This window comes from Cornus florida, unplaced genomic scaffold (genome assembly GCF_030987335.1).
Source record: "Cornus florida cultivar Cherokee Brave unplaced genomic scaffold, ASM3098733v1 CherokeeBrave_3.0.0_Hap2_Chr03, whole genome shotgun sequence".
NCBI classification, from domain to species: Eukaryota; Viridiplantae; Streptophyta; class Magnoliopsida; order Cornales; family Cornaceae; genus Cornus; species Cornus florida.
The window spans coordinates 5,643,671-5,667,617 of record NW_026775573.1 but is presented as its reverse complement, the minus strand read 5'-3'; the positions used below and the strand labels follow the sequence as shown (position 1 = coordinate 5,667,617).

At 36.2% G+C, this 23,947-nt stretch overlaps 1 protein-coding gene across 1 annotated transcript; it reads left to right on the top strand.

Moving 5' to 3' along the window:
* Positions 1-6,680: 6,680 nt before the first annotated feature.
* Positions 6,681-22,252, top strand: LOC132299181 (protein CHAPERONE-LIKE PROTEIN OF POR1, chloroplastic). The gene is made up of 5 exons (XM_059795663.1): positions 6,681-6,855; positions 7,120-7,226; positions 19,830-20,212; positions 21,794-21,870; positions 21,991-22,252. The coding sequence occupies exons 1-5, from the start codon at positions 6,797-6,799 to the stop codon at positions 22,139-22,141; spliced, it is 777 nt and encodes a 258-aa protein (XP_059651646.1). The 5' UTR covers positions 6,681-6,796; the 3' UTR covers positions 22,142-22,252.
* The last annotated feature ends 1,695 nt before the right edge of the window (positions 22,253-23,947 follow it).

Sequence of the window (23,947 nt, the reverse complement as noted above, 5' to 3'; positions counted from 1 at the left end):
AGCTAAGTAAAGCTCGTAAAAATTATTCCCTTACCAAAGGGATGGGCTGACTGAAACCCACGAAGTTTACAACTAGTCTACTGAATTTTCAAAAGAAAAATCCAGTTTTACATCACTAAGAGTCATTGACCATGGGTTTGAATCCACGCCCTTTCAAAACAGAATCTTGATTTGATATCTATGTTAATTTCACCATTGGGAAGAGTATCAAAGTGAACATTACCCAAGGGCAAATTACCCAAGGGAAGATTACCCAAGGGAAAAGTACCCAAGGGAACATTATCCAATGACAAAGTACCCAAAGAAAGATTACCCATGGGAACATCACCCAAGAGAAGAGTACCTAAGGGTACAAAATAAATAAATAAATAAATAAAAATAAAAAATTATACTGTTCAATGAACAGTACCAGCAGGCACTGTTGGAACAGTGCCGGGGGGGGGGAAAAAAAAATCTACTATTAAAAAAAAACTACTGTTCAATAAACAGTACCCCCCCCCCCGGAGGGCACTGTTCCCGAGGGAAAAGTGCCGGGGTAAAAAAAAAAAAAAAAATTTACATTCCCAAAGCTAGACGAGCAAGCTTGAGAATGAGGGGCAACTGATAGAGAAAAATAAACCTAACCTATCTTGACCTAACGATAGAGGCAACTAAGTGTTGACTAACCGTCAGATCTCTTCTACTTTCGAAATATAATATTTCATTATCAAGGATAACGATTTCCATTCGATAAGTTTCGTGGGATAATGACAAATCTTATCAAGGATAAGATTTCCATGGGATAAGTTGTAATACCCCTAATTTTAAAAAGATAGTCTCGGTATTTATTTATTTGTTTTAATTGTATTTTTAATTATTTAATTGATTATTTGACTCATTGTTTATGGGTTTAATTGAATTAAGTGTTACTTGAGTATTTGATTATATGTCTATGTGTTATTTGTATTTGTCTATATGTTAATTGTTTAATTAGATTATGTGCTTAAATGGCATTTTGATTAATTGTAAATTAAATGTTTTCTTTACTTTTATTATTTTATTTTATTTTTCTTTTATAGTTATGGTTAGTAGTAATGGGTCAACCAATTGGGTCCCATGAACTACTTGGATAGGAGGTTGGATGGGTATAAATTATTACCCATGGATAGTTGTGTGTGTGTGTGTATATATATAGATATATATTATATACATATATAAAAGGGAAAGTAATTTATTAATTACTTTTATGGTAACTTGGGTAGTAATATTTAATCTGGTGTATATGTTTTATATTTAAATAATAAAAATATACATAGATTTGATACGTGTTATGTTTTAAGTTACTTTATAATATTATGGTAACTTAAGCATTATTGGATAATCCATTAATAAATAATGAGTAATTTATTAATTACTTCTATGGTAACTTGGATAGTAATATTTAATCTGATGTATATGTTTTATATTTAAATAATAAAAATATATATAGAATTTGATACGTGTTATATTTTAAGTTACTTTATAATATTATAGTAACTTAGGTATTATTGAATAATCCATTAATAAATAATGGGACGTGTATAATTTATTTATTTCATAAAGATATACATAAATTATATACGTAACATATTTTACTTATCTTTTAAATATTTTTATTATTATTATTTTTTAAGTTGAATTGGATTGGGAAAAAAGTTAGGGATATTTTATTTAGCCTATAAATATATAGTTATAGGTTGTAAAAGGGGGTTAGAAATATTCACGTGATATATTAGAGAGAGAGAGTTAGAGAGTGAAGGAGGAAAATGAAGGAATGTGGAATAAAATTGTAATACCCCTAATTTTAAAAAGGATATTCCTGATATTTAATGGTATTTAATTTATTATTTAAGTGCATTTTATTTGATTATGTGTCATTATTTTTTTTTATTAGGTGCTTAATTGTTTTCTTTTGTGGTGATTTAATTTATTTCGTTTGTGGTGATTTAATTTATTTAAATGATATTTATTTTTAATTATTTGATTGGAATTACTTGTTGGTGTTTTAATTATTTAATTGGCATTAATGGTTTAAGTGTAATTGGTTTAGTTATTTGATTGGAATTACTTGTTAGTGTTTTAATTATTTAATTGGCATTAATGGTTTAAGTGTAATTGGTTTAATTATTTTATGTGTGTCTTATTTGGTTTAATTGGGTTTACTAATTATTATTTTGTTCAATTAGATTATTTGTTAAGTATTTAATGGTGAATAGGGTAATTAGGTAAATACATATAACTAGGGTTTTAATTATAGTATAAATTAGGATTTTATATTATAGCCGTCGTAGGTTTCTACGTTAATTGGATGGGCCGGTTAGGATTGTGAGTTGGACTTAAATGAACCTAGGGTTTAGGAAAACTCTATAAGTATAAGGTAGACGTCTGTGTAGGGTTTTTTTTAAACAAAGCACACGTTTTGTGGAAGTAGAGAAGGAAAAACGCAGTTTTTCACATTCTGCCAAGGTTTTATCAAAGCTCCGATCCCGCTTCGTCCGTGGTCCGATCGAGCTGAATTTTGGAGGAGAGGTTCATGACTCAGTGACGCACAATCTGAACGGTGAAGATCAGAGTTTGACCTCGGGAACAGTGATTCGTACTCGTGAACAGTAACAGGGTCGCACAGGTTTTTTTCCATTCTGCCCAGATTTCATCAAACATCCGATCCCGCGTCGTCCGTGGTCCGATCAAGCTGAAATTTGGAGGATAGGTTCGTGACTCAGTGTCGCACAATCTGGATGGTGGAGATCAGATTTTGAGTTCAGGAATAGTATTTCGTACCCGTGAACAGTAACCGGGTTTTGGAACTCGCCGGGATTTTTTAAGAAGACGACGTTGAAACTTTGAACAAAAGTTTCTGAGGCAAGATTCTATCCTTACTCTTTCCCTTAGGCTTCATACTCTTTGCACTCTTAAATGATTTCAGGATTAATGAAGATTAAACCAAACTAAAATGATATCTGTTTTGCTATGAAACTGGTAGTTACAGTAGTGTTGTATGCTTGTTCAACCTAGACTAAGCATGTTTGTGGATGCATTGTGGTTCTGTGGTTCACGTTTTTCCTTACCACTTCTAGTATAAATTATTGGAAGGATGGGTCTAGATGATAGCTATCTTAACTTCTGTAATAGTAACTGTTGGAACTTAAATACTAGGAGGATTTGAGTTTAACACTAGATCGGTTTTGTGGAACACTATAATTTGAGCATGTCTACATACATACTGTGAATATTGTTTTGATACTTACATTATCACAGTTAGTATCAACTGTGGAGGTTAGGATTTTGTGATACATACCCCACAATTCTGTCTTTATATCAGACTAAAGGGAACAACTTAAATTGGGCATGTATATGTTGTTGTTGTGACCCTATTTATCAATGCTTATTTTATCACTGCTAACATTGAATGTTGGATGTTGGAATTTAGTTGATATATACTTGATTTATTGGTATTATTGACTACTGGAGGATTGGAAAGTAAGCACCGGTATGGGACGGTGGCATACTAAGGATAGGTTTGGTTTTTAAAACAATACCATTACCCACCTACTTGGAATAAGAATGGGATTAACTAAAAGTTAAGTCCCGTGGATTTGTATTGTCATGGCAACTACTTGTTGAGCGGCAATACCAGGGATTTTGGATGGATTTTATATATGTACTGTTATGGTGCCTCGGTATGAGCTTGAGCCTCAAGACCGATGGCTAGGGAGCGATATGCATCGGGATGTGTAGCTGGCTACGATGGTTGGAGTGTACCCTTTTTAGGTATAGGTACATATGCCCACTTCGTGTGCGTTTTAGCATGTTACCTCTATTCAGGTTGAGACCGGCCTGTAGTCCAGTGAGAGTCCTTTAGTGTGATTATATATATATTTACGGACTATTAGCTATTGTTGAATTGTTTAGGATGTACATGCGTATCGGGCCTCTGTTTGGATTGTAGTAGTATAGAACTTGCGCGTGGGCCTGACCCACTTCTATTTTTCACGTACACGACAGTTCCAGGCTTAGACGTGTTCGTGCTGAGCAGAAGTCTCTATTCACTCTTCCGACGATGTAGGGCCCTCTCTATAGTTTTATTTCTGGACGTTTATTACAGTTGTTCTACCTTCCGTTTGGATGTTTAATAGGGGTCCACTAGAGATGGATTCCCAAGTTGTAAACTGATGGAGTTTTGGAGTTTGGGTTTGATAGATTTTAATAATTATAATATTTTGCGGATTCTATTTTTAGTTCCTTTCAGCTTTAATTTCATTTCTTAATTTATTTTGTATTCCGTGTTCATTATAAAATATTAATTGTTTGATATTCCCTCGGGTTTGGGCCTGGGCCTAATCAACCCGTGTCTCGGATCCGAGGGGTATCTCAAAAACCCTGTAGAGAAAAAATCAAGGAAGAAGAAGTTTAACTTTCGATCCAAAAGTTTAAGGCAAGTTCTTCTTCTATCTTTTTCCTTTGATTCGTGTTTCTATACATGCCTAGGAAATTTCAGGATATATTAAACACCTAAAATTAAATAATTATGCATGTTTAATTGGATTAGAACATAGGTTTTATGAAATTGGTTCATATCTGTTCTTGTGTTATGAATTGATAAATGCATGATTTTGATTTGATTTCCGGTGTGAATTTTTATATGTTTACGTTATGTATTTTTCATATCTGTGGAATGATGGAACGTAGAAACATGCCTAGGATTCCTGAACATTAAATAGGAACTAAGTTTGGGTTTAAATAAATTTAAATAGACTCAATCATAATGATGCTTGCTATTTGAATGTTTTAAACAAACGACTGGATTTAATCTTTTAAAATGTTTTAGCAATTAAGATTAAATGTGTAGGATGAATTGGATATGGAGAATGCTTATTTGACGGCATAATAAAATATCATTATGTATAAGATTCAGTTTGTGTAGGACATATGATATAGGAAGCTTAAATAAATAATAAGTCATTCTTATTTTGTAATAACTTGATATCATATTATCATAGTTATTTCTGAATTGTTTGATGTATTTCCTTAATCGTTACATCAATTGTTGGATTGTGTGATTTAATGCACTGGTATGGGATAGTGGCATTCTAGGGACGGATTAACTTATCAGTTAAGTCCTACCTATTTTATATAAGGGAATTGATTAACTAAAATGTTAAGTCCTACTTATATTCAAGTCAGGTCACCTGAACAAGTTGAATGACTTATGGATGTTTAATTTATACTGGATATGATGGTTACTAGATTATATATATATAAGTATGGTACCATGATATGAGCTTGAGTCTAAGGATCAGTGGTTAGGGCGCGTATATCGCCAGGGATGTGTAGCTAGATATAGTGTAGTTGTGTACCCTGGTAGGTCTAGGTACTCATGCCCACTATATGTGCGTTTTACATGTTGCCTACTATTCAGGTTGAGACAACCCTATAGTCTAGTGAGGTTCTTTTAGTATGTGTGTGTATATATATATATATATATACGGACTATTAGTTACTGTTGGATTGACTAGGATGTATACGTGTATCAGATCTCTACTTGGACTGTAGTAGAGTAGAACTTGTTTGTGGGCCTGACCCACCATTATTTTTCAGGTGTTCGTCAGGAGTAGAGATTGTTCGTGCTGAGCGGGGATCAGTCTATTTCATTCTTCCGATGCTACATAAGAGTTCCTTTATGATTCAGTTTCCTGATTTAGACAGTTATTGCTGTCATTTATTTAGTTAGGATTTTCTGGGGGTCCACACAATATGGATTCCCGAATTGTATTTTGGAGGATCAGTTGTATCAGAAGAGTTTATTAATTAATGGAAATATATTATGAGGTTTATTATTAGATTATCATTTTAGTTTTTTGTCAGCATTTTATTTATTCTTCTTTATTCTTTTGTACTCTGTGTTTGTTTATTACCGATTTTGTTTTTGATATCATCGGGTATTCGGCCGTGGGTTTGGCAAACCCGCATTCGGAAATCCGGGGTTATCACATAAGTTCCATGGGCTAAGGATTATGATATTCCCTTATCAAGAATAAGGGAAGTGACGATAAATAGGAAGATGACTCGGGAATAAGGTCCGACTAAAAATGATTATTAAATCCCTGCCTTTCTTTTAGACCTCTGGTGATTGACTTGATCGTCGGAGAGCTCTTGGCAGGCACCACACCGGTGCCGTCAAGATTCATTGATCTTCTATTCTTTTTTTTGCAAGAAAACGGTGCCGTATCGAACCGCGTGGATTTCACCCTCAACAATATTTAAGGTTTTTATACTTAAGTAACATAATTCTTTTAAACGGGTGCCGCTCCCGTTTAAAATTTTTACCACTTTCACGCTCCCACTCTCGCACTCTCTCTGTGATTCCCTTCCACTTGACTTAAATTTTTACCACTTTCACGCTCCCACTCTCGCACTCGCTCACGCTCCTGCCCCCGCTTCATGTGACTTAGGTCTATACATTTTCATAGTACTTAGTTTTGTTAAAATTTTCATGTATACTAGATTGGCTCCCAAATAAAAAATCCTGGGTCCCTCTTGGGCCCAAATATATGGGCCTGGCCTGCCAAATGCCCAGGTTTGGGCGGGTCATCATGAGTAGGATAAAAGCGGGTTGAAGTTGAACCCAAATCTGACCCGCATATAAGCGGATTGGATACGGCCTGCAACAAACCTCAACAAATCTTCCCAACTACCAGCCAACCCAAACCCCAGGGCTGCCGCTCTCGCCGGTCACCGCCACAGCTGCCGTCGCGTTGATCTTCACCTTCAATATTACATGGCGGCCCTTTTGCTCTCAAACCCTATTCTTTCGTCACCTTTCCTTGGCAAACAACTGTAAGCACCTCTCTCTCTCTTTCCAATGCATTACACACATATATTGATGTATACAAATTATAAGTTGTAAGTAGGACAATTCAATTCAAGTTGATAAAAGTTCTTTGTATTCCCATCGCGTTTTGTTCTTAATTATTTCGGATTATTAAACATTTAATAAGTTTGTACAGGTACTCGAGGTTACATTTGGTAAGTTATCTTTTACAATTTTCACTAATTCAATCTTTTTGTGTGCTTTTCCTTTTTTTTTTTTTTTTGGTTTAGCTCTATTCGTGACAATTTGAAGAAGTCAACAGCTCGTGGGTTGGATTTTAGGAGCTCTAGGTTGAGTTTTAGGAGCCCTAGGTGTGCGGTGGATACACCTTATGAAGGTATTTAGAATATTTATATCAATTTGGTTTGATTTCTGCAGAGTGTATGATGTTATGGTCAATACAATTCATGTAAAGCTGTGTGTGTGATTGATCATAGTTTTTTATATAAGCAATATGAATTTGTATTTATTTTACCGAAAAAATATACAATTGTCTTTGACATCTGATGGTCATTAAGAAAATTGTCCTGCACAGCATTATCTTTTGTAAGCATTATGTTCGATTTTTGGTGCAGCTATAATAATACGCCCGCGCTGCAATGCAAATATATATGTTTCCTTTTGAATGTTGTTTGATGTTAATGTTTTTCCCTTGACAATGGCTTTTGGTGTTATTTGACTACTGAATATGTTGTATTATTTTGTTTACCTTTTACTTAGTTTTGCTAAATAGGAAGTTATTTCTGTGAAACCCTTCCCCCTTTCCAATCCCTACCCACCAACAAGTTTCTTAGTTCTTAAAGCTCAGACATTAGTGTTTGAAACTTCTGTGATTCATCTACATCTAGGGGGGTTATAGTGCTGTGATTCACGAGTATTCATAAAGATCTGGTATGAGTTTCATCATGTTAGTATGAACAAACTGTCCTTTGAAATGGAAATGGTGTGGATGTGTTTGCACTGGAATGCAATACAATAATTATGTCCAAATGTCTTTCTTGCAGGGCAATAAATTACTTAGTGTGGCTTTATTGCATTTTGTTTATGATTGCACTTATTCAATGTATTCTTGTTGAAATGTATTATGCCTCCTTTCTTGGCCTTGGCAGGGACAGAGCCACTAAGGGCACAGTGGAGGCTGCTGCATTGCTCAATTTTATTTTATTCTTTTTAAACATTATCTTTTCATAATTCTATTACCATCCCTTCATAAAATTATCTTAAATCTTAGTTTCCCCAACTTTTTTTCTTTTTTTTTTTTTTTTTAAATAAAAAAATTGATTTTTGTACACATCCTTTCATAATTATAAAGCCACCCCTTCTTGTAATTATCAAAAATATTTTTATTGTAATTCCTTTTCTTTTTCAATTTATCATAGAGCACATCTCTCTCCCTTTCCTTGGACCCTACAACTCTGAATCTTTTATCCTCTTGACCTCTTGGGTCTTTTGTGTGTGTGTGTGCGTGTGTGTGTGTGTGAGGAAGAGAGAGAGCTGAAGCACAACTCAGATGCTCCTCGTAGTGAGAATGATGCTTCATCCGTATCGAGGTTGGGGAGAAGGATTTATTATTATTATTATTTGTCGGAGGGTGGGGTTACTATAAGTCCATACCTACCCCATTGATAAACTGTACTTGTGCCAACTATAGATACCAATTTTGTATCGAATGTTGGATTTATCAAATAACCAATTCTAGTACGGCTAAATTTTCATAAATTTTAAACATTATCATTTTATTTTTTCCTCTCTTTCGTTTTTTTTTGGTAAAATGGTGTTTTATGTAATATAGAACGTCCAACATAGGAATTTCATTTTTATTGGGTTAATAATATAACAAAAGCAACATATATTCATAATAGCGTATACAAATATAGGAAAATGATAAGTACATGATATTTATCATGAATGAGGTGTTTGATTTAGATAAGGCCATGTTCATAACTAAAATTCCAAAAATAATTTCTTCCTTCTCTCTCTCTCTGTGCGGAAGTTTCGGTCAGTACAATTGTAACACCCCCACATTTTCCACGCATAAGTTGATCAGGCTTATACACGAAAAACGAGGGATATCAAAAACAATTGGCAATATACAAGCATGGAATACAAAGTGATGGAAATAAAAGAATTTAGACAGGAAAGAAACATTAAATAATACAACATCCATCCATCCTTTATTTAAATACAGTCCTCCATTACAACTTGGAAATCCTATGTCAAGGATCCCTAAATATAAACCTGAGAGTTCGACGTCAAAAGTAAATAAAAACTGAAACTGAAGTAATACGTAAAACTTCTACCCTGAACTGGATCGTAAGAGTAGATGAGTTCGGATGGTGGTCCCACACTGCTAACCTCAACCTTGGAACGGGTATTGACCGTATCCTGAAATAACAACAATGGTGGGTCAACCCCACGAGCAAGTCCTCTCTACTATGACCCAAATCAGAGAATCAAATAAATTAATCATTATGAATCGGTTGAGTACTATATCTGTATACATCCTAAGGGAACTATCCCATGTATAACATGACCTCAACCAGAATAGACGGTGATCACTTAGACTCACACTAGGTGGTTAAGTGTCGCCTTTCCCCACCCGGGAAATCAGCTATTATACATGGTGCACGGTACTGACAACACAGACTATAACGAACTACACAGTGATAACACCTCGCAAAGTACTGATGAATATACTGAGCATATAAGTTAGGCAACACATGCCGGCAATATTAATAAATATACTGAGTATGTTAATTAGGCAACACATGCCAATAATATTAAACCACATACCCCGACAGCCACACATCTGTCTATCGCAACGAATGCATAAGGTATAAATGAGTCTAAACTTATTAGCCAGCTCATATGGTTCTATATGGCAACACATCCATATAATATAAATGCGACATAATTAAACAGTCCATTTATTTCCTGAAATGCACACAGCATAATAATCATGGTTTATATATCAATTAACAGTATAAACATCCTATAAGATATCATGGATAATTTATCTGACTAAAACCATGGCCTTATTTAATTTAACAGTAATGTTTGATACCATTAAATACGATAATAACACTATTTATATTTAACAATGTCGTTAAATAAATCACATTAGTATCCGTACTGCGAACGAGCCAATAAATGCTTAGAAAAGATTAATCGGCCATAAGAATAAGTAACGGGTGTTAAAATAATAATTTCGTGGCCCGTTAAACCCGTAATTACCAACACAGTACCTAAAAATCCAAGTTTAAGGTTCTGGAATTTACAAAACAGGCCCTAAGGGTATTCTGGTAATTTCCAGCAGCTGTAGGGACCCCACACGCGCCCTCACGCGCCTCCCAGAGCCTCCCCACGCGCAGCCCAACCTTCCCCACTCTCCCACGCGCCTCCACGCGCGTCTGGCATCAGCCACGCGCTCCCACGCGCGCGCACGCGCTGCCACGCGCGCACTAAGGGTGCCTTGCTGACGTGTCACTTCCTGGTTGGTTGGCTGCATCCGGATTCCGTACTCGCGTCACACCGGATCATCTCACCCTATCTTCCCTCCATCCAACGCCCACAGATCCGGGTGTACCGCGGTATCATGGACCGCGATGCACCGGATCAATCAGACTCCACTAATGGCCAAGATGCGCGCGTACACCCTCCTATGGTGTGCCGCGTCGCACCGGATCACTCCGGTCGTCTCCCCCACTGCCGGCGACCGGAAAACTCGCCGGAAGGTCGCCGGAAATTGCAGAAAATGCCCGGAAAAATCTAGAAAATTCTAGAAAAATCCCTAAAGTCTTATTTAATTATTTTTAGCCATTATTAATTTCATAGGACATTAAATAAATATATACCATCCTATATAATTAAAATTCCATTAATTTAATAAAATAAAATTAATAATTTATTAACCTCCAAACCTTGGCTCTATGCATAAAAATAAGCTAAACAATTAATTTATTAATTCAAAGGGGAAAAGTAGATAATAACTTGCCTTTTTGGATTTAAAATAAATCCGTCGGTCTGCGCGTAGTCGGGTAAAATTGCCTACACCGGTCCAAGCTTCTTTCTCTTTCTCTTTTCCTTTCACTCTTATAAAATAGCTCTCTAGAATTTATACTTTGCTTCTAACTCCCTTTTATTTTTTTTTTCTAAGGCAAGCTAGTTAATTTATACACAAAATATATAATATAAATATTACAAATATCTAATTTATAATAACTTCTCACCCATTTCTCATATTCCTACCTATATGGCTTTAAGACAATGCTATCTTTAATCAAGATATTTGATCCACCATTCTACCATAGTAAATGAAATTCTATCCTAGTATTTAATTTTCCATCATTACATTGATTTATTATAACTATTATTATTATTATTACTAATATTATTATTAATAAACTTTTATTATTATTATTATTATATTCTTATTATTATTATTATTAAACTAATATAATTATTATTATTGTTATTACAAAATAATATATTATATTATCATAATACTTTATAACACAAATATAATACTCTAATTAACTAATATTGCTTAATTAAACATAATCAACAAATAAAAGTAATTAAAATAATACATGCACAATTAAATGAATAAATTTACTATTTTAACATACACAATTAATTTACATGCACAATTAAATGAATTTAATAAAATAATGTAGTATGCACAAATAAATAAAATTAATTAACCTAACACAAAATTAATTTAAATACATTCTTTAAAATTACGGGGTATTACATTCTCCCCCCCTAATAAAGGAATTTCGTCCCCGAAATTCACTACATACGTGTCTTAAAAAGTTCTGGATACTTGGCCCGGATAATATCTTCCCGTTCCCAAGTAGACTCTGTAGCACTATGATGGCTCCACTGTACACGTACTAATGGAATAGTCTTCGTGCGCAGTATCTGATTCCTACGATCGAGAATACAGTAAGGTTGTTCCAAATAGGTTGCATCGGGTTGCAACTCCATCTCACCCACATCAATGTGTTGGTATCGATCTTCATCCCGTAGAAATTTTCGCAGCATAGATACATGAAAAACATTATGTACCCTATGAAGATTATCTGGTAGAGCCAGACGATAAGCTACTGCCCCAATCCGATCTGTAATCATAAAAGGACCCACAAAACGAGGCGATAACTTACCCTTTGACCCAAACCGCATTACTCCCTTCATAGGAGAAGCCTTAAGCAAAACCTGATCACCAACCTTAAACTCCAAAGCACGAGTTCGACGGTCAGCATAACTTTTCTGTCTGCTTTGAGCTGTACGCATCCGATCCCTAATAATAACGATCTTTTCTGACGTGTCCTTAATAAATTCAGGACCCAAAAAGCTGTTCTCACCAACTCCAAGCCAACAGACAGGAGACCTACACGGTCTACCGTACAAAGCCTCAAATGGTGCCATACCAATAGTTTTCTGATAACTATTGTTATAAGCAAACTCTGAAAGCGGCAAATATTCCTCCCAATTGCCCTTAAAATCAAGAACACATGCCCGCAACATGTCTTCTAAAATCTGATTAACTCGCTCAGTCTGTCCATCTGTTTGAGGATGATAAGCAGTGCTAAGATATAGTTCTGTACCCAAAGCCTGCTGAAAGCTCCTCCAAAATCCTGATACAAACTTCGGATCTCTATCTGATACGATGGACAATGGTACACCATGAAGTTTCACTATTTCTGCAATATACAGCTTAGCATACTGTTCTGACGTAAAGTTTGACCGAACAGGCAGAAAGTGAGCGGACTTGGTCAATCTATCAACAATGACCCAAATAGAGTTGTGATTATGCTGTGTAGTAGGTAATCCCTCTATGAAGTCCATAGAAATACTCTCCCATTTCCACTCTGGTATGGGAAGTGGCTGTAACGATCCTGGCGGTCTCTGATGATCAATTTTAATCATCTGACAGGTGCTACATTTAGAGACAAAGATAGCTATATCTCTTTTCATGCCGGCCCACCAAAACTGGCGTTTCATGTCCTGATACATCTTGTCTCCCCCTGGATGTACAGAGAACTGAGAAGTGTGTGTCTCTCTCATCACAACATTTCTCAAATTATCAGCTGAAGGCACAATTAAACGTCCCTTGTACCTCAATCCTCCATCAGTCCCTATAGAATAAAAAGGAACATCTCCGGAGGCTAACTCCGAAACCCGATCAATACACTGTTGATCTGAGAGTTGCGCTTGAATGACCTGATGAATGATAGAAGGAGTTACTACCACACATGCCATAAAAGCGTCTGCTAACTCATCAACAGTCTTCAAAGCATCCCACTCTGTTGTAAACAAAGCTGAAAGGCTGACATATGGTCGGCGGCTGAGTGCGTCTGCTACAACATTCGCTTTCCCTGGATGATACTGAATAGAGAAGTGATAGTCTTTCACGAATTCCAACCATCTGCGCTGTCTCATATTCAGTTCCCTCTGTGTGAACAAATACTGTAGACTCTTATGATCGCTAAACAATCGAAAAGTCTCCCCCAAAAGATAATGTCTCCAAATACGCAAGGCAAAAACCACTGCGGCGAGCTCTAGGTCGTGAGTCGGGTAATTAAGCTCATGAGGCTTAAGCTTCCTAGACCCATAAGAAACTGGTCGCTCTTCTTGCATCAACACACAACCCAAACCCTTCAGAGAAGCGTCGGTAAATACTAAATACTCGATTCCACTCTGAGGTGTGGCTAAGACAGGTGCAGAAGTTAACTTACTCTTTAATTCAGCAAAAGCAGCCTGACAAGAATCATCCCATACAAATGGTACATTCTTCTTAGTCAGATGAGTAAGTGGACCCGCAATTTTGGAAAATCCCTGGATGAACCGGCGATAATACCCCGCTAATCCCAGAAAACTGCGAATCTCTGTCGGTGAGGTAGGCTGTCCCCACTCCATAACGGCCGCAACCTTGGCTGGATCTACTGCTAACGCTTCTTCTGACACTACATGACCCAGAAATTTGACCTCTTTCTGCCAAAATTCACACGTCTCAAACTTTGCAAACAACTGATGTTCTCGAAGTGTCTGCAATACTGTGCGTAAATGTCTGGCATGGTCCTTCTCCGACTTGGAGTAAACCAGAATATCATCAATGAAAACAATGACAAACTGATCTAAGTATTCTCTGAATACTCTATTCATCAAGTCCATAAAGACAGCTGGAGCGTTCGTTAAACCGAAAGGCATAACACGAAACTCATAAGATCCGTACCTCGTGAGAAATGCTGTCTTTGGAACATCTTGTTCTCTGACTCGTAGCTGATGATAACCAGACCTCAAATCGATCTTTGAGAAGTAAGTAGCTCCCTTCAACTGATCAAACAGGTCATCAATTCTGGGCAACGGGTACTTGTTGCGAATAGTGACCTTGTTCAGTTCTCTGTAATCAATACAAAGACGAAGAGATCCATCCTTCTTCTTTACAAACAGTACTGGTGCTCCCCATGGTGAAGTACTCCTGCGAATAAATCCCTGGCTGAGCAACTGTTGAATTTGATCTTTCAACTCTCGCATCTCCACTGGTGCCATTCGGTACGGCGCCTTAGCAATAGGCGTAGTGCCTGGAGCTAAATCAATAACGAAATCTATCTCTCGACTCGGTGGCAAGCCTGGAATTTCCTGGAATACATCCTGGAATTCCTGTACTACCGGGATGCTGTCAAGAGATACCGCAGTCGCTTCCTGTGAGTCCTCCTCAAGAACGAATAAATAAGTGCTAGGCCCTCTATCAGGTTGTGGTACAACAAGAAGATACATCTCCTGTCCTGGTATGGAAAATACAATAGACTTTTCGTAACAGTTAACCTGAGCATGGTACTGAGATAACCAGTCCATCCCAAGTATAACATCATACGAATGCATATCTAACACTAACAAATTTGCAAGAAATCGAAGCCGGCCCATATCTATAAGGATATCACCGCTATACTCTCGTAAAATTGCGCCAACTCCCAATGGTGTATAAATATTAAGAGGTTGGTCACATAACTGAGTCGTCATACCAGATAAGATAACAAAAGATCTAGACACAAAAGAATGTGATGCACCAGTGTCAAACAGTATACGAGCAGTTCTACTATGTATAGAAAACATACCCTCAATAGCCTGAGGAGCCTGCGCATTATGTGGCATGAAGTTATAAACTCTGCCATGATGCAACTGCTGTGGAGGTTGTCCTGGAGGAAATGGTGGTGCTGGAAGTGCCGAAAAATTCTGAACTTGCCCACGTGGCATCGGTGGGGCCGGTAGAGGTAACGGCTGATTAGGTCTCGGCTGCCCATACTGTCCCTGTTTAGCTTTGGGACACATCTTGGCCGGATGCCCAATCTCTCTACAGTGATAACAACGTCCCGTAAAAGGACCTGCCTGCCTCCTTTGTTGACTTCCCGACCACTGTTCCTGTCCGGTCTGAGGTATCCCACCTTGTCTACCCTGATTAGGGACTCCATCCCTCTGCACATCTAGGTTTCCTTTGTTTTTCTTCCAAGGTTGATGTCCTTGAAATCTGCCCCGATCATTGGACTTGGCACCACTGCTGCTTCCTTTCTCCACTGTCTGGTAGTCTCGGTTAGTCCGTTTATCTCCCTTGGACTTCCGGTAATCAATTCTCATCTGGCAGTGCTGTAAGGCGGCATTAACCACCTGGATATAAGTAGTATATGCCGGACTACCTAAGATCACCACTTTAATCGGCCATATTAACCCCTTCACAAAGCGGTCTCTCTTCTTTTCTTCCGTATTGACCTCCTCTGGTGCAAATAATGACAAATTTATGAACTTCTGTTCATACTCAGCCACAGTCAGATCTTCCTGTTGCAGATCCAGAAATTCGGTAACACCCCCACATTTTCCACGCATAAGTTGATCAGGCTTATACACGAAAAACGAGGGATATAAAAAACAATTGGCAATATACAAGCATGGAATACAAAGTGATGGAAATAAAAGAATTTAGACAGGAAAGAAACATTAAATAATACAACATCCATCCATCCTTTATTTAAATACAGTCCTCCATTACAACTTGGAAATCCTATGTCAAGGATCCCTAAATATAAACCTGAGAGTTCGACGTCAAAAGTAAATAAAAACTGAAACTGAAGTAATACGTAAAACTTCTACCCTGAACTGGATCGTAAGAGTAGATGAGTTCGGATGGTGGTCCCACACTGCTAACCTCAACCTTGGAACGGGTATTGACCGTATCCTGAAATAACAACAATGGTGGGTCAACCCCACGAGCAAGTCCTCTCTACTATGACCCAAATCAGAGAATCAAATAAATTAATCATTATGAATCGGTTGAGTACTATATCTGTATACATCCTAAGGGAACTATCCCATGTATAACATGACCTCAACCAGAATAGACGGTGATCACTTAGACTCACACTAGGTGGTTAAGTGTCGCCTTTCCCCACCCGGGAAATCAGCTATTATACATGGTGCACGGTACTGACAACACAGACTATAACGAACTACACAGTGATAACACCTCGCAAAGTACTGATGAATATACTGAGCATATAAGTTAGGCAACACATGCCGGCAATATTAATAAATATACTGAGTATGTTAATTAGGCAACACATGCCAATAATATTAAACCACATACCCCGACAGCCACACATCTGTCTATCGCAACGAATGCATAAGGTATAAATGAGTCTAAACTTATTAGCCAGCTCATATGGTTCTATATGGCAACACATCCATATAATATAAATGCGACATAATTAAACAGTCCATTTATTTCCTGAAATGCACACAGCATAATAATCATGGTTTATATATCAATTAACAGTATAAACATCCTATAAGATATCATGGATAATTTATCTGACTAAAACCATGGCCTTATTTAATTTAACAGTAATGTTTGATACCATTAAATACGATAATAACACTATTTATATTTAACAATGTCGTTAAATAAATCACATTAGTATCCGTACTGCGAACGAGCCAATAAATGCTTAGAAAAGATTAATCGGCCATAAGAATAAGTAACGGGTGTTAAAATAATAATTTCGTGGCCCGTTAAACCCGTAATTACCAACACAGTACCTAAAAATCCAAGTTTAAGGTTCTGGAATTTACAAAACAGGCCCTAAGGGTATTCTGGTAATTTCCAGCAGCTGTAGGGACCCCACACGCGCCCTCACGCGCCTCCCAGAGCCTCCCCACGCGCAGCCCAACCTTCCCCACTCTCCCACGCGCCTCCACGCGCGTCTGGCATCAGCCACGCGCTCCCACGCGCGCGCACGCGCTGCCACGCGCGCACTAAGGGTGCCTTGCTGACGTGTCACTTCCTGGTTGGTTGGCTGCATCCGGATTCCGTACTCGCGTCACACCGGATCATCTCACCCTATCTTCCCTCCATCCAACGCCCACAGATCCGGGTGTACCGCGGTATCATGGACCGCGATGCACCGGATCAATCAGACTCCACTAATGGCCAAGATGCGCGCGTACACCCTCCTATGGTGTGCCGCGTCGCACCGGATCACTCCGGTCGTCTCCCCCACTGCCGGCGACCGGAAAACTCGCCGGAAGGTCGCCGGAAATTGCAGAAAATGCCCGGAAAAATCTAGAAAATTCTAGAAAAATCCCTAAAGTCTTATTTAATTATTTTTAGCCATTATTAATTTCATAGGACATTAAATAAATATATACCATCCTATATAATTAAAATTCCATTAATTTAATAAAATAAAATTAATAATTTATTAACCTCCAAACCTTGGCTCTATGCATAAAAATAAGCTAAACAATTAATTTATTAATTCAAAGGGGAAAAGTAGATAATAACTTGCCTTTTTGGATTTAAAATAAATCCGTCGGTCTGCGCGTAGTCGGGTAAAATTGCCTACACCGGTCCAAGCTTCTTTCTCTTTCTCTTTTCCTTTCACTCTTATAAAATAGCTCTCTAGAATTTATACTTTGCTTCTAACTCCCTTTTATTTTTTTTTTTCTAAGGCAAGCTAGTTAATTTATACACAAAATATATAATATAAATATTACAAATATCTAATTTATAATAACTTCTCACCCATTTCTCATATTCCTACCTATATGGCTTTAAGACAATGCTATCTTTAATCAAGATATTTGATCCACCATTCTACCATAGTAAATGAAATTCTATCCTAGTATTTAATTTTCCATCATTACATTGATTTATTATAACTATTATTATTATTATTACTAATATTATTATTAATAAACTTTTATTATTATTATTATTATATTCTTATTATTATTATTATTAAACTAATATAATTATTATTATTGTTATTACAAAATAATATATTATATTATCATAATACTTTATAACACAAATATAATACTCTAATTAACTAATATTGCTTAATTAAACATAATCAACAAATAAAAGTAATTAAAATAATACATGCACAATTAAATGAATAAATTTACTATTTTAACATACACAATTAATTTACATGCACAATTAAATGAATTTAATAAAATAATGTAGTATGCACAAATAAATAAAATTAATTAACCTAACACAAAATTAATTTAAATACATTCTTTAAAATTACGGGGTATTACAACAATTGTTTCAAAAAGTTCAATACAATCTTGAACTCTGATGGCGAGACAATCAAACTCAATACAATCGTTTCAATTACTCCATTGATTGGAGGTGTAGGAGTCGAATATATGAGAAATTAAGCGATGGAGGTACTCGTACTTTACGGCATCAGACACTTTTTCTTGTTCATCCTCCTGCGTGTTTCCTACTTTTAGAGAAAGAAAGTTCAAATAAAAGACTTGAATGGAATGAAAGGAAAATGATGGTTCTTTACAAATCAACGATAATGAGAGAGAATTTATACACACAAACCACAACAGTGTCATACTTTTGGGGGTGTGATGGAACCATATGAAGCCATTGAACACTGATGACCTTGACATGCAAATTAGATTGAGTACCTGAAGCCTGAAAGAGTTTCAGCATTCGTTGTTGTTCATCACACCATGTCTATTTCATATTGTTTTAGAGAGAATTGGGGTTTTGAGATGAGGGTAACATATGAAGAGAGAGGGGATGAAAGAGGGGTAACGTGTTTTAAACGTTGTCTTATTTTCGAGATGTGTATCATTGCTTACAATTATATAGTGAACTTGATTAATTATATATGCATGCAAGGTTTTTGTCGAAGATGCATGTCAGGTATATCTTAAATACTCAAGTGTTGTGTCCGACACATTTCACGCATTTAAATGAGTCCATGGAATGCGAGTTGGGACCCCAGGCTTTGCATTAAAGCTGTGTTATCCAAAATGATTACATGATCCAAATCTTTGGGGTCTTTTTGAATTCTATGGTTAACATTTGAGCTAAAACCGTTTTTTTTTTTTTTTGTGATGGGAGCCGGGTTACATGGTCCTTTATATTACTCTCTTCTTTGGCATGCATTGAGTTAATATTAACTTAATTATAGTTTTTTTTTTTATTTTTATTTTTAAGAAAGGATGGTTGTTCCTTTTCTATTCCATATAAATGGTATTGCAGCCATGTAAAGTTACAGATGCTACTCTTAAAAATTTTGAATTTATGTTATTGTGATTACATATTTACAATAGCTCCAAAAGAAAGTGGTTTAAAAAACATAATAGGTGTTCCTTGGGATTTCCTTTTCCAACAATAAACAGTGTATATATTAAGTAGTTCTTACTACTTTCTTTTTCTTTCTTGTTGGTTCGAAGCATCCAATTGGCATAACTGATCTAGTTGATTGAATCCTATGGATTGTTTATATCACATGATATTTGGACTTGACAGACCTACATTAACAGACTTGTCTCATGGTTTGCAATATATTGCTGCGCAACTACTGATTGAAGAAAATGATTCATGTTAAATGTTTAATTTTGTTTTATGTAGGCAATGTTTCGAAATTCCCTAGAATGCGTGTTTGGGATCCTTATAAGCGCCTTGGTGTAAGTACTGATGCTTCTGAGGAAGAAATTTGGGGTTCCCGCAACTTCCTCTTGGATCAATATGCTAGGCATGAAACAAGTGCAGAATCAATAGAAGCTGCCTTCGAAAAAATACTGATGGCCAGTTTCTGGAAAAGGAAGAAATCAAAAATCAACTTAAAAAGCAGGTTGAAACAGAAAGTAGAGGAGTCTCCGCCTTGGGTTAAGACCTTGCTCAGTTTTGTGGAAGTTCCTCCTGCTGTGATAATTCTTAGAAGATTGTTTCTATTTGCATTCATGGGTGGCTGGAGTGTGATGAATTCTGCCGAAAGTGGGCCTGCTTTTCAGGTTTCTTCTACATCTTTGTTTGAATTTTAAGTGCATTTTTTTAATGGCAACTTAAATAGACACCAATTATAAACCCTTCTAGATTGTTTAGTTCAAACTTCAATTCATGTTCAATTATAAACCCTTTTTAGTGCTCTTTTTAATCTATAGGGGTCATCCAAATAACTGCATATTGAAAAATATAATTAAAGCTGCTAACCTGCGGTTTCATGTTTTCCTTCTGCAAACTATTTTCTTAAAAATGTTTTATGATGGTGCATTGGAGGGGGATAGCCCTTTTGCCATATTTTGGATTTCTATTTGCTCTTTTGGGTTCTTTTCGGAAAGTTCGTTTGTAATTGTATTTCTTTTATTTTTTCGGTAAAAGGGCAAGTAATCTTTTTCAAAAAATTTAGTTGTGTTTCTTGAGAGTGCTCTGCTCATAAATAAGATCCATCTTAAGCGTGACAAACTTTATCAACAAAAAATAAGAGAGTAAAGAATCAACCGCGGATACTTGGGGATGTCTGCTGGTCTTACGATCTTTAGTTATTTGCAAATTTGCATGGTAAAAATGTTCAGCTAGTTTGGAGGAAATTGTATTTGCTTCTGAGGGGTGTCAAATTTCCTTTTATGTAGGAATATGAGTTTTACATTGCCCTTCACTTGGAATGTCAGAAATTTAGTGATTGTTTGGAACCCATGAAGTACACCAATAGGAGATGGCTATGGCTGAAGTTTTGATCATTCGTCTTTCATTGGATGAACTAGTTGTTAAGTCTTTGTTTGGTTGAGGAATCCCTAGGGAAGGGAATGTGTCTCCCCCATTTTTTGTTTGGTTGAATGGAATGGATAGTAGAAGGGATGGATGGGGTGATATTTATTTTTTTGTTTGGTTGGAAGGAAGGAAAGAGAGTTTTTATATTTTTTTACCAATATACCCTCACTGTATAAAATAATAAAAGGTAGATATTCATTTGAATTTTTTTGAAAAGGTTAATATTGTAAATTGTATATTTGTAGGTAGTTATTCACTTTCTCTCTCCTCCCTTCCCCCCAAAATTGGGTGGATAGAAAAATATGAAGAAAGGAGGGATGCTTATCCCTCCTTGCTTCCTCCCTCTCTTTCCTTCCCTCCAACCAAACACGAAAAGTTTCATCCATCCCGTCCCAATCCTTCCCTCCAACCAAACATAGCATAAGTGATTGTTTGGAACCCATGAAGTACACCAGTAGGAGATGGCTATGGCTGAAGTTTTGATCATTCGTCTTTCATTGGATGAACTAGTTGTTAAATCTCTGTTTGATAAATGGAATGAGCAATCTTATTTGATGACCTTAGAAGCCTGGTGAGGTTTCATAATATGATGGCATAAGGAAAAAGCCTACAATATATCATAAACTAACCCTTTTGAACATGTTAAATGCCCCCAATTTTAGGCCATTCTTATATGTAATTGATCTCTGCATCTACACGGAAAAATAATATATGGAACATATCATATACTTATATTTTTTTAGATCCTTCCTTTTACCTTTACTCGTTTTCTATTTAGGTGGTTGTAACCTTTCTTTTCCCTTCTGTTTTTTCCTTCTGTTCAGGTGTTTCTATCTTTGGGAGCTTGCATATACTTCCTTAATGACAAGACAAAGAGCTTAGCCAGAGCTTCCATTATTGGGTAAGTTTGTATGAGGAGATGAAACTCTTGTTCTACTCCCCATCCTCCACACATTCGCTCCTCCTCTTCCTTTTCTTTGTTTCTTTTTGACTTAAAAAGGTTTGTCTCCTTACATTGCAGATTTGGAGCTCTTGTTGTTGGCTGGATTTGTGGCTCTTTCTTGGTTCCTACGATCCCTTCATTTCTATTACATCCAACTTGGACACTTGAACTTCTAACATCACTGGTGGCTTATGTTTTCTTATTTCTTGCTTGTACTTTTCTCAAGTGAAACCAAACTCTTCTGTCGTCCAGTTATTTTTGAACTAATGGAGTTCAGAACTACATCAAACCATACCCTGGTTCCATTTTGTTTAAATCAAGATAGATATATTTTTTGTTATTTTATGGTGTTGTAAATTAGGCTTATGTGCTCTGTTTGTTTTGGTGTAATCTATTTACCAGAAATATTTTCCACATTTTCCGGTGTTTGGTCCTCACAGAAATTTCGTGAAAGTTAAATATTTTATTAGTATAAAATATTTTACATTTTTGTTTTTAACAAAAATGACTTTCTTTCACAAAATCGCCGGTCATTCTTATGCTCTCTTCCCAACCTATCTCATGAATGGAATATTTTTACATTGAGATCTGTCTTGACAAAAGAGGCTTTTCATTGCCCACAATGCAAAACTACAGACTATTTCAATCATTGTCCATGACTATTTTTCAGCACCAACAATCTTCTTCTACCTTTCTGATCATTGTCCATGCTATTTTTTTGGATGCTGTTTTAAAGCATGAAATCTCGACCTCAACAGTTTTCTGGCATTTCAATTGCCATGTTTTGAAGCATTTTGAATGTTGTTTTGGTTATATTAATAAGCTTTACGAAAATTTTGTTTGAATAAACTCCATTTTGAAATTCATGGATTCTCATATGTGGGCTTGTAATGCTCACTGTTATCTGATTTAGTTTTTACATTAAAATTTTGAATTGTCTAGTTCAGGATCATCATATTGGTTAGATCCAAATTGAAGGCTTGTTCTTTGTCGAACTGTGAAGGAACTGAGGACTGGGTTTCACTTTCATCTTGTGGTCCTTGGTCTGCATTGTTTGTTGATGGTATTGATCTTCTCTGTAAACATACAGTTGGAGTAGTTTTTGGTTTAATGATCAATTTTGTGAACATTGAGATATTTTGGGTAGGTGAGATATTTTGGGTAATACAAGCCCTTTTGCTGTGTACATGATCTGTGTGTATTTTTCTGGTATTAATTTGTTTTCATATCTATAGCTGAAAGATATGAACATGGACTACATGTTCTTATAGGGGATTTGTCACGGAGGTTTGCAATAGATTGAGAGAGACCCATGTCAATCATTCATTGCTGCTTTTAGAGGTCTTTGAAGAGTTTCTTGTTAATTAGAAGCCATGATTGATACACACACACATTTATTTATTTAGCAGTATGGTCTGATTCTTTACTCAGATGTATCTAACTTGCCCTTGAAGTGCTAAGCAATTTTTGTAAGGAAAATGATTTATCAACCGAGTAGCCTTGCCAGATTCATCTGACAGAAGGGCTTCTCAGCTATTGAATATTTTTTTTTTTTGGGACCCATTTGAGTAGCAAAATAAAGCATGTGATGGCTTCGGTCTTTGAATACTGCTTAGACTATTCGGTTTGAGTATCACTGGCTTATAATTTACTTGTCTAGCATAGAACTTTCTGGACCCCTTTTTGGTTATAAGCTCATCTTTAAAAGACGTTCATTGCATTAACATTTTGAGTGGAAGAGAACGTTGGCGTCATTTTGTTAGAGATTGTATCTGAGAAATAACTTATTGTTCTATTTTGAATGGGATTTAGTGTAAAACTTTATTTCTTTATTTTTTGTTCTTATATTGATAGATCAATTTTTAATATTGTAGGTTTATTATTTTTTCATGATAAGAAATTAGGGGTTATGGGTTAGTGGTTAGAGGGGGAAGGGTTTAAGCCTCGAACACGGTTTCTGGACACACAAGGAGCAACCTAACCACTTAGACAACACGACACTTGTATAGATCTATTATTGATAATCATAATATCA

What these genes read in the sequence shown, in the direction of transcription:
- LOC132299181 (XM_059795663.1), top strand. Translation starts at nt 6,797, where the DNA reads ATGGCGGCCCTTTTGCTCTCAAACCCTATTCTTTCGTCACCTTTCCTT. An exon ending in CCTTTCCTTGGCAAACAACT is followed by an intron (nt 6,856 to 7,119) that starts GTAAGCACCTCT and finishes TTTTTGGTTTAG; the next exon opens with CTCTATTCGTGACAATTTGA. An exon ending in GGTGGATACACCTTATGAAG is followed by an intron (nt 7,227 to 19,829) that starts GTATTTAGAATA and finishes TGTTTTATGTAG; the next exon opens with GCAATGTTTCGAAATTCCCT.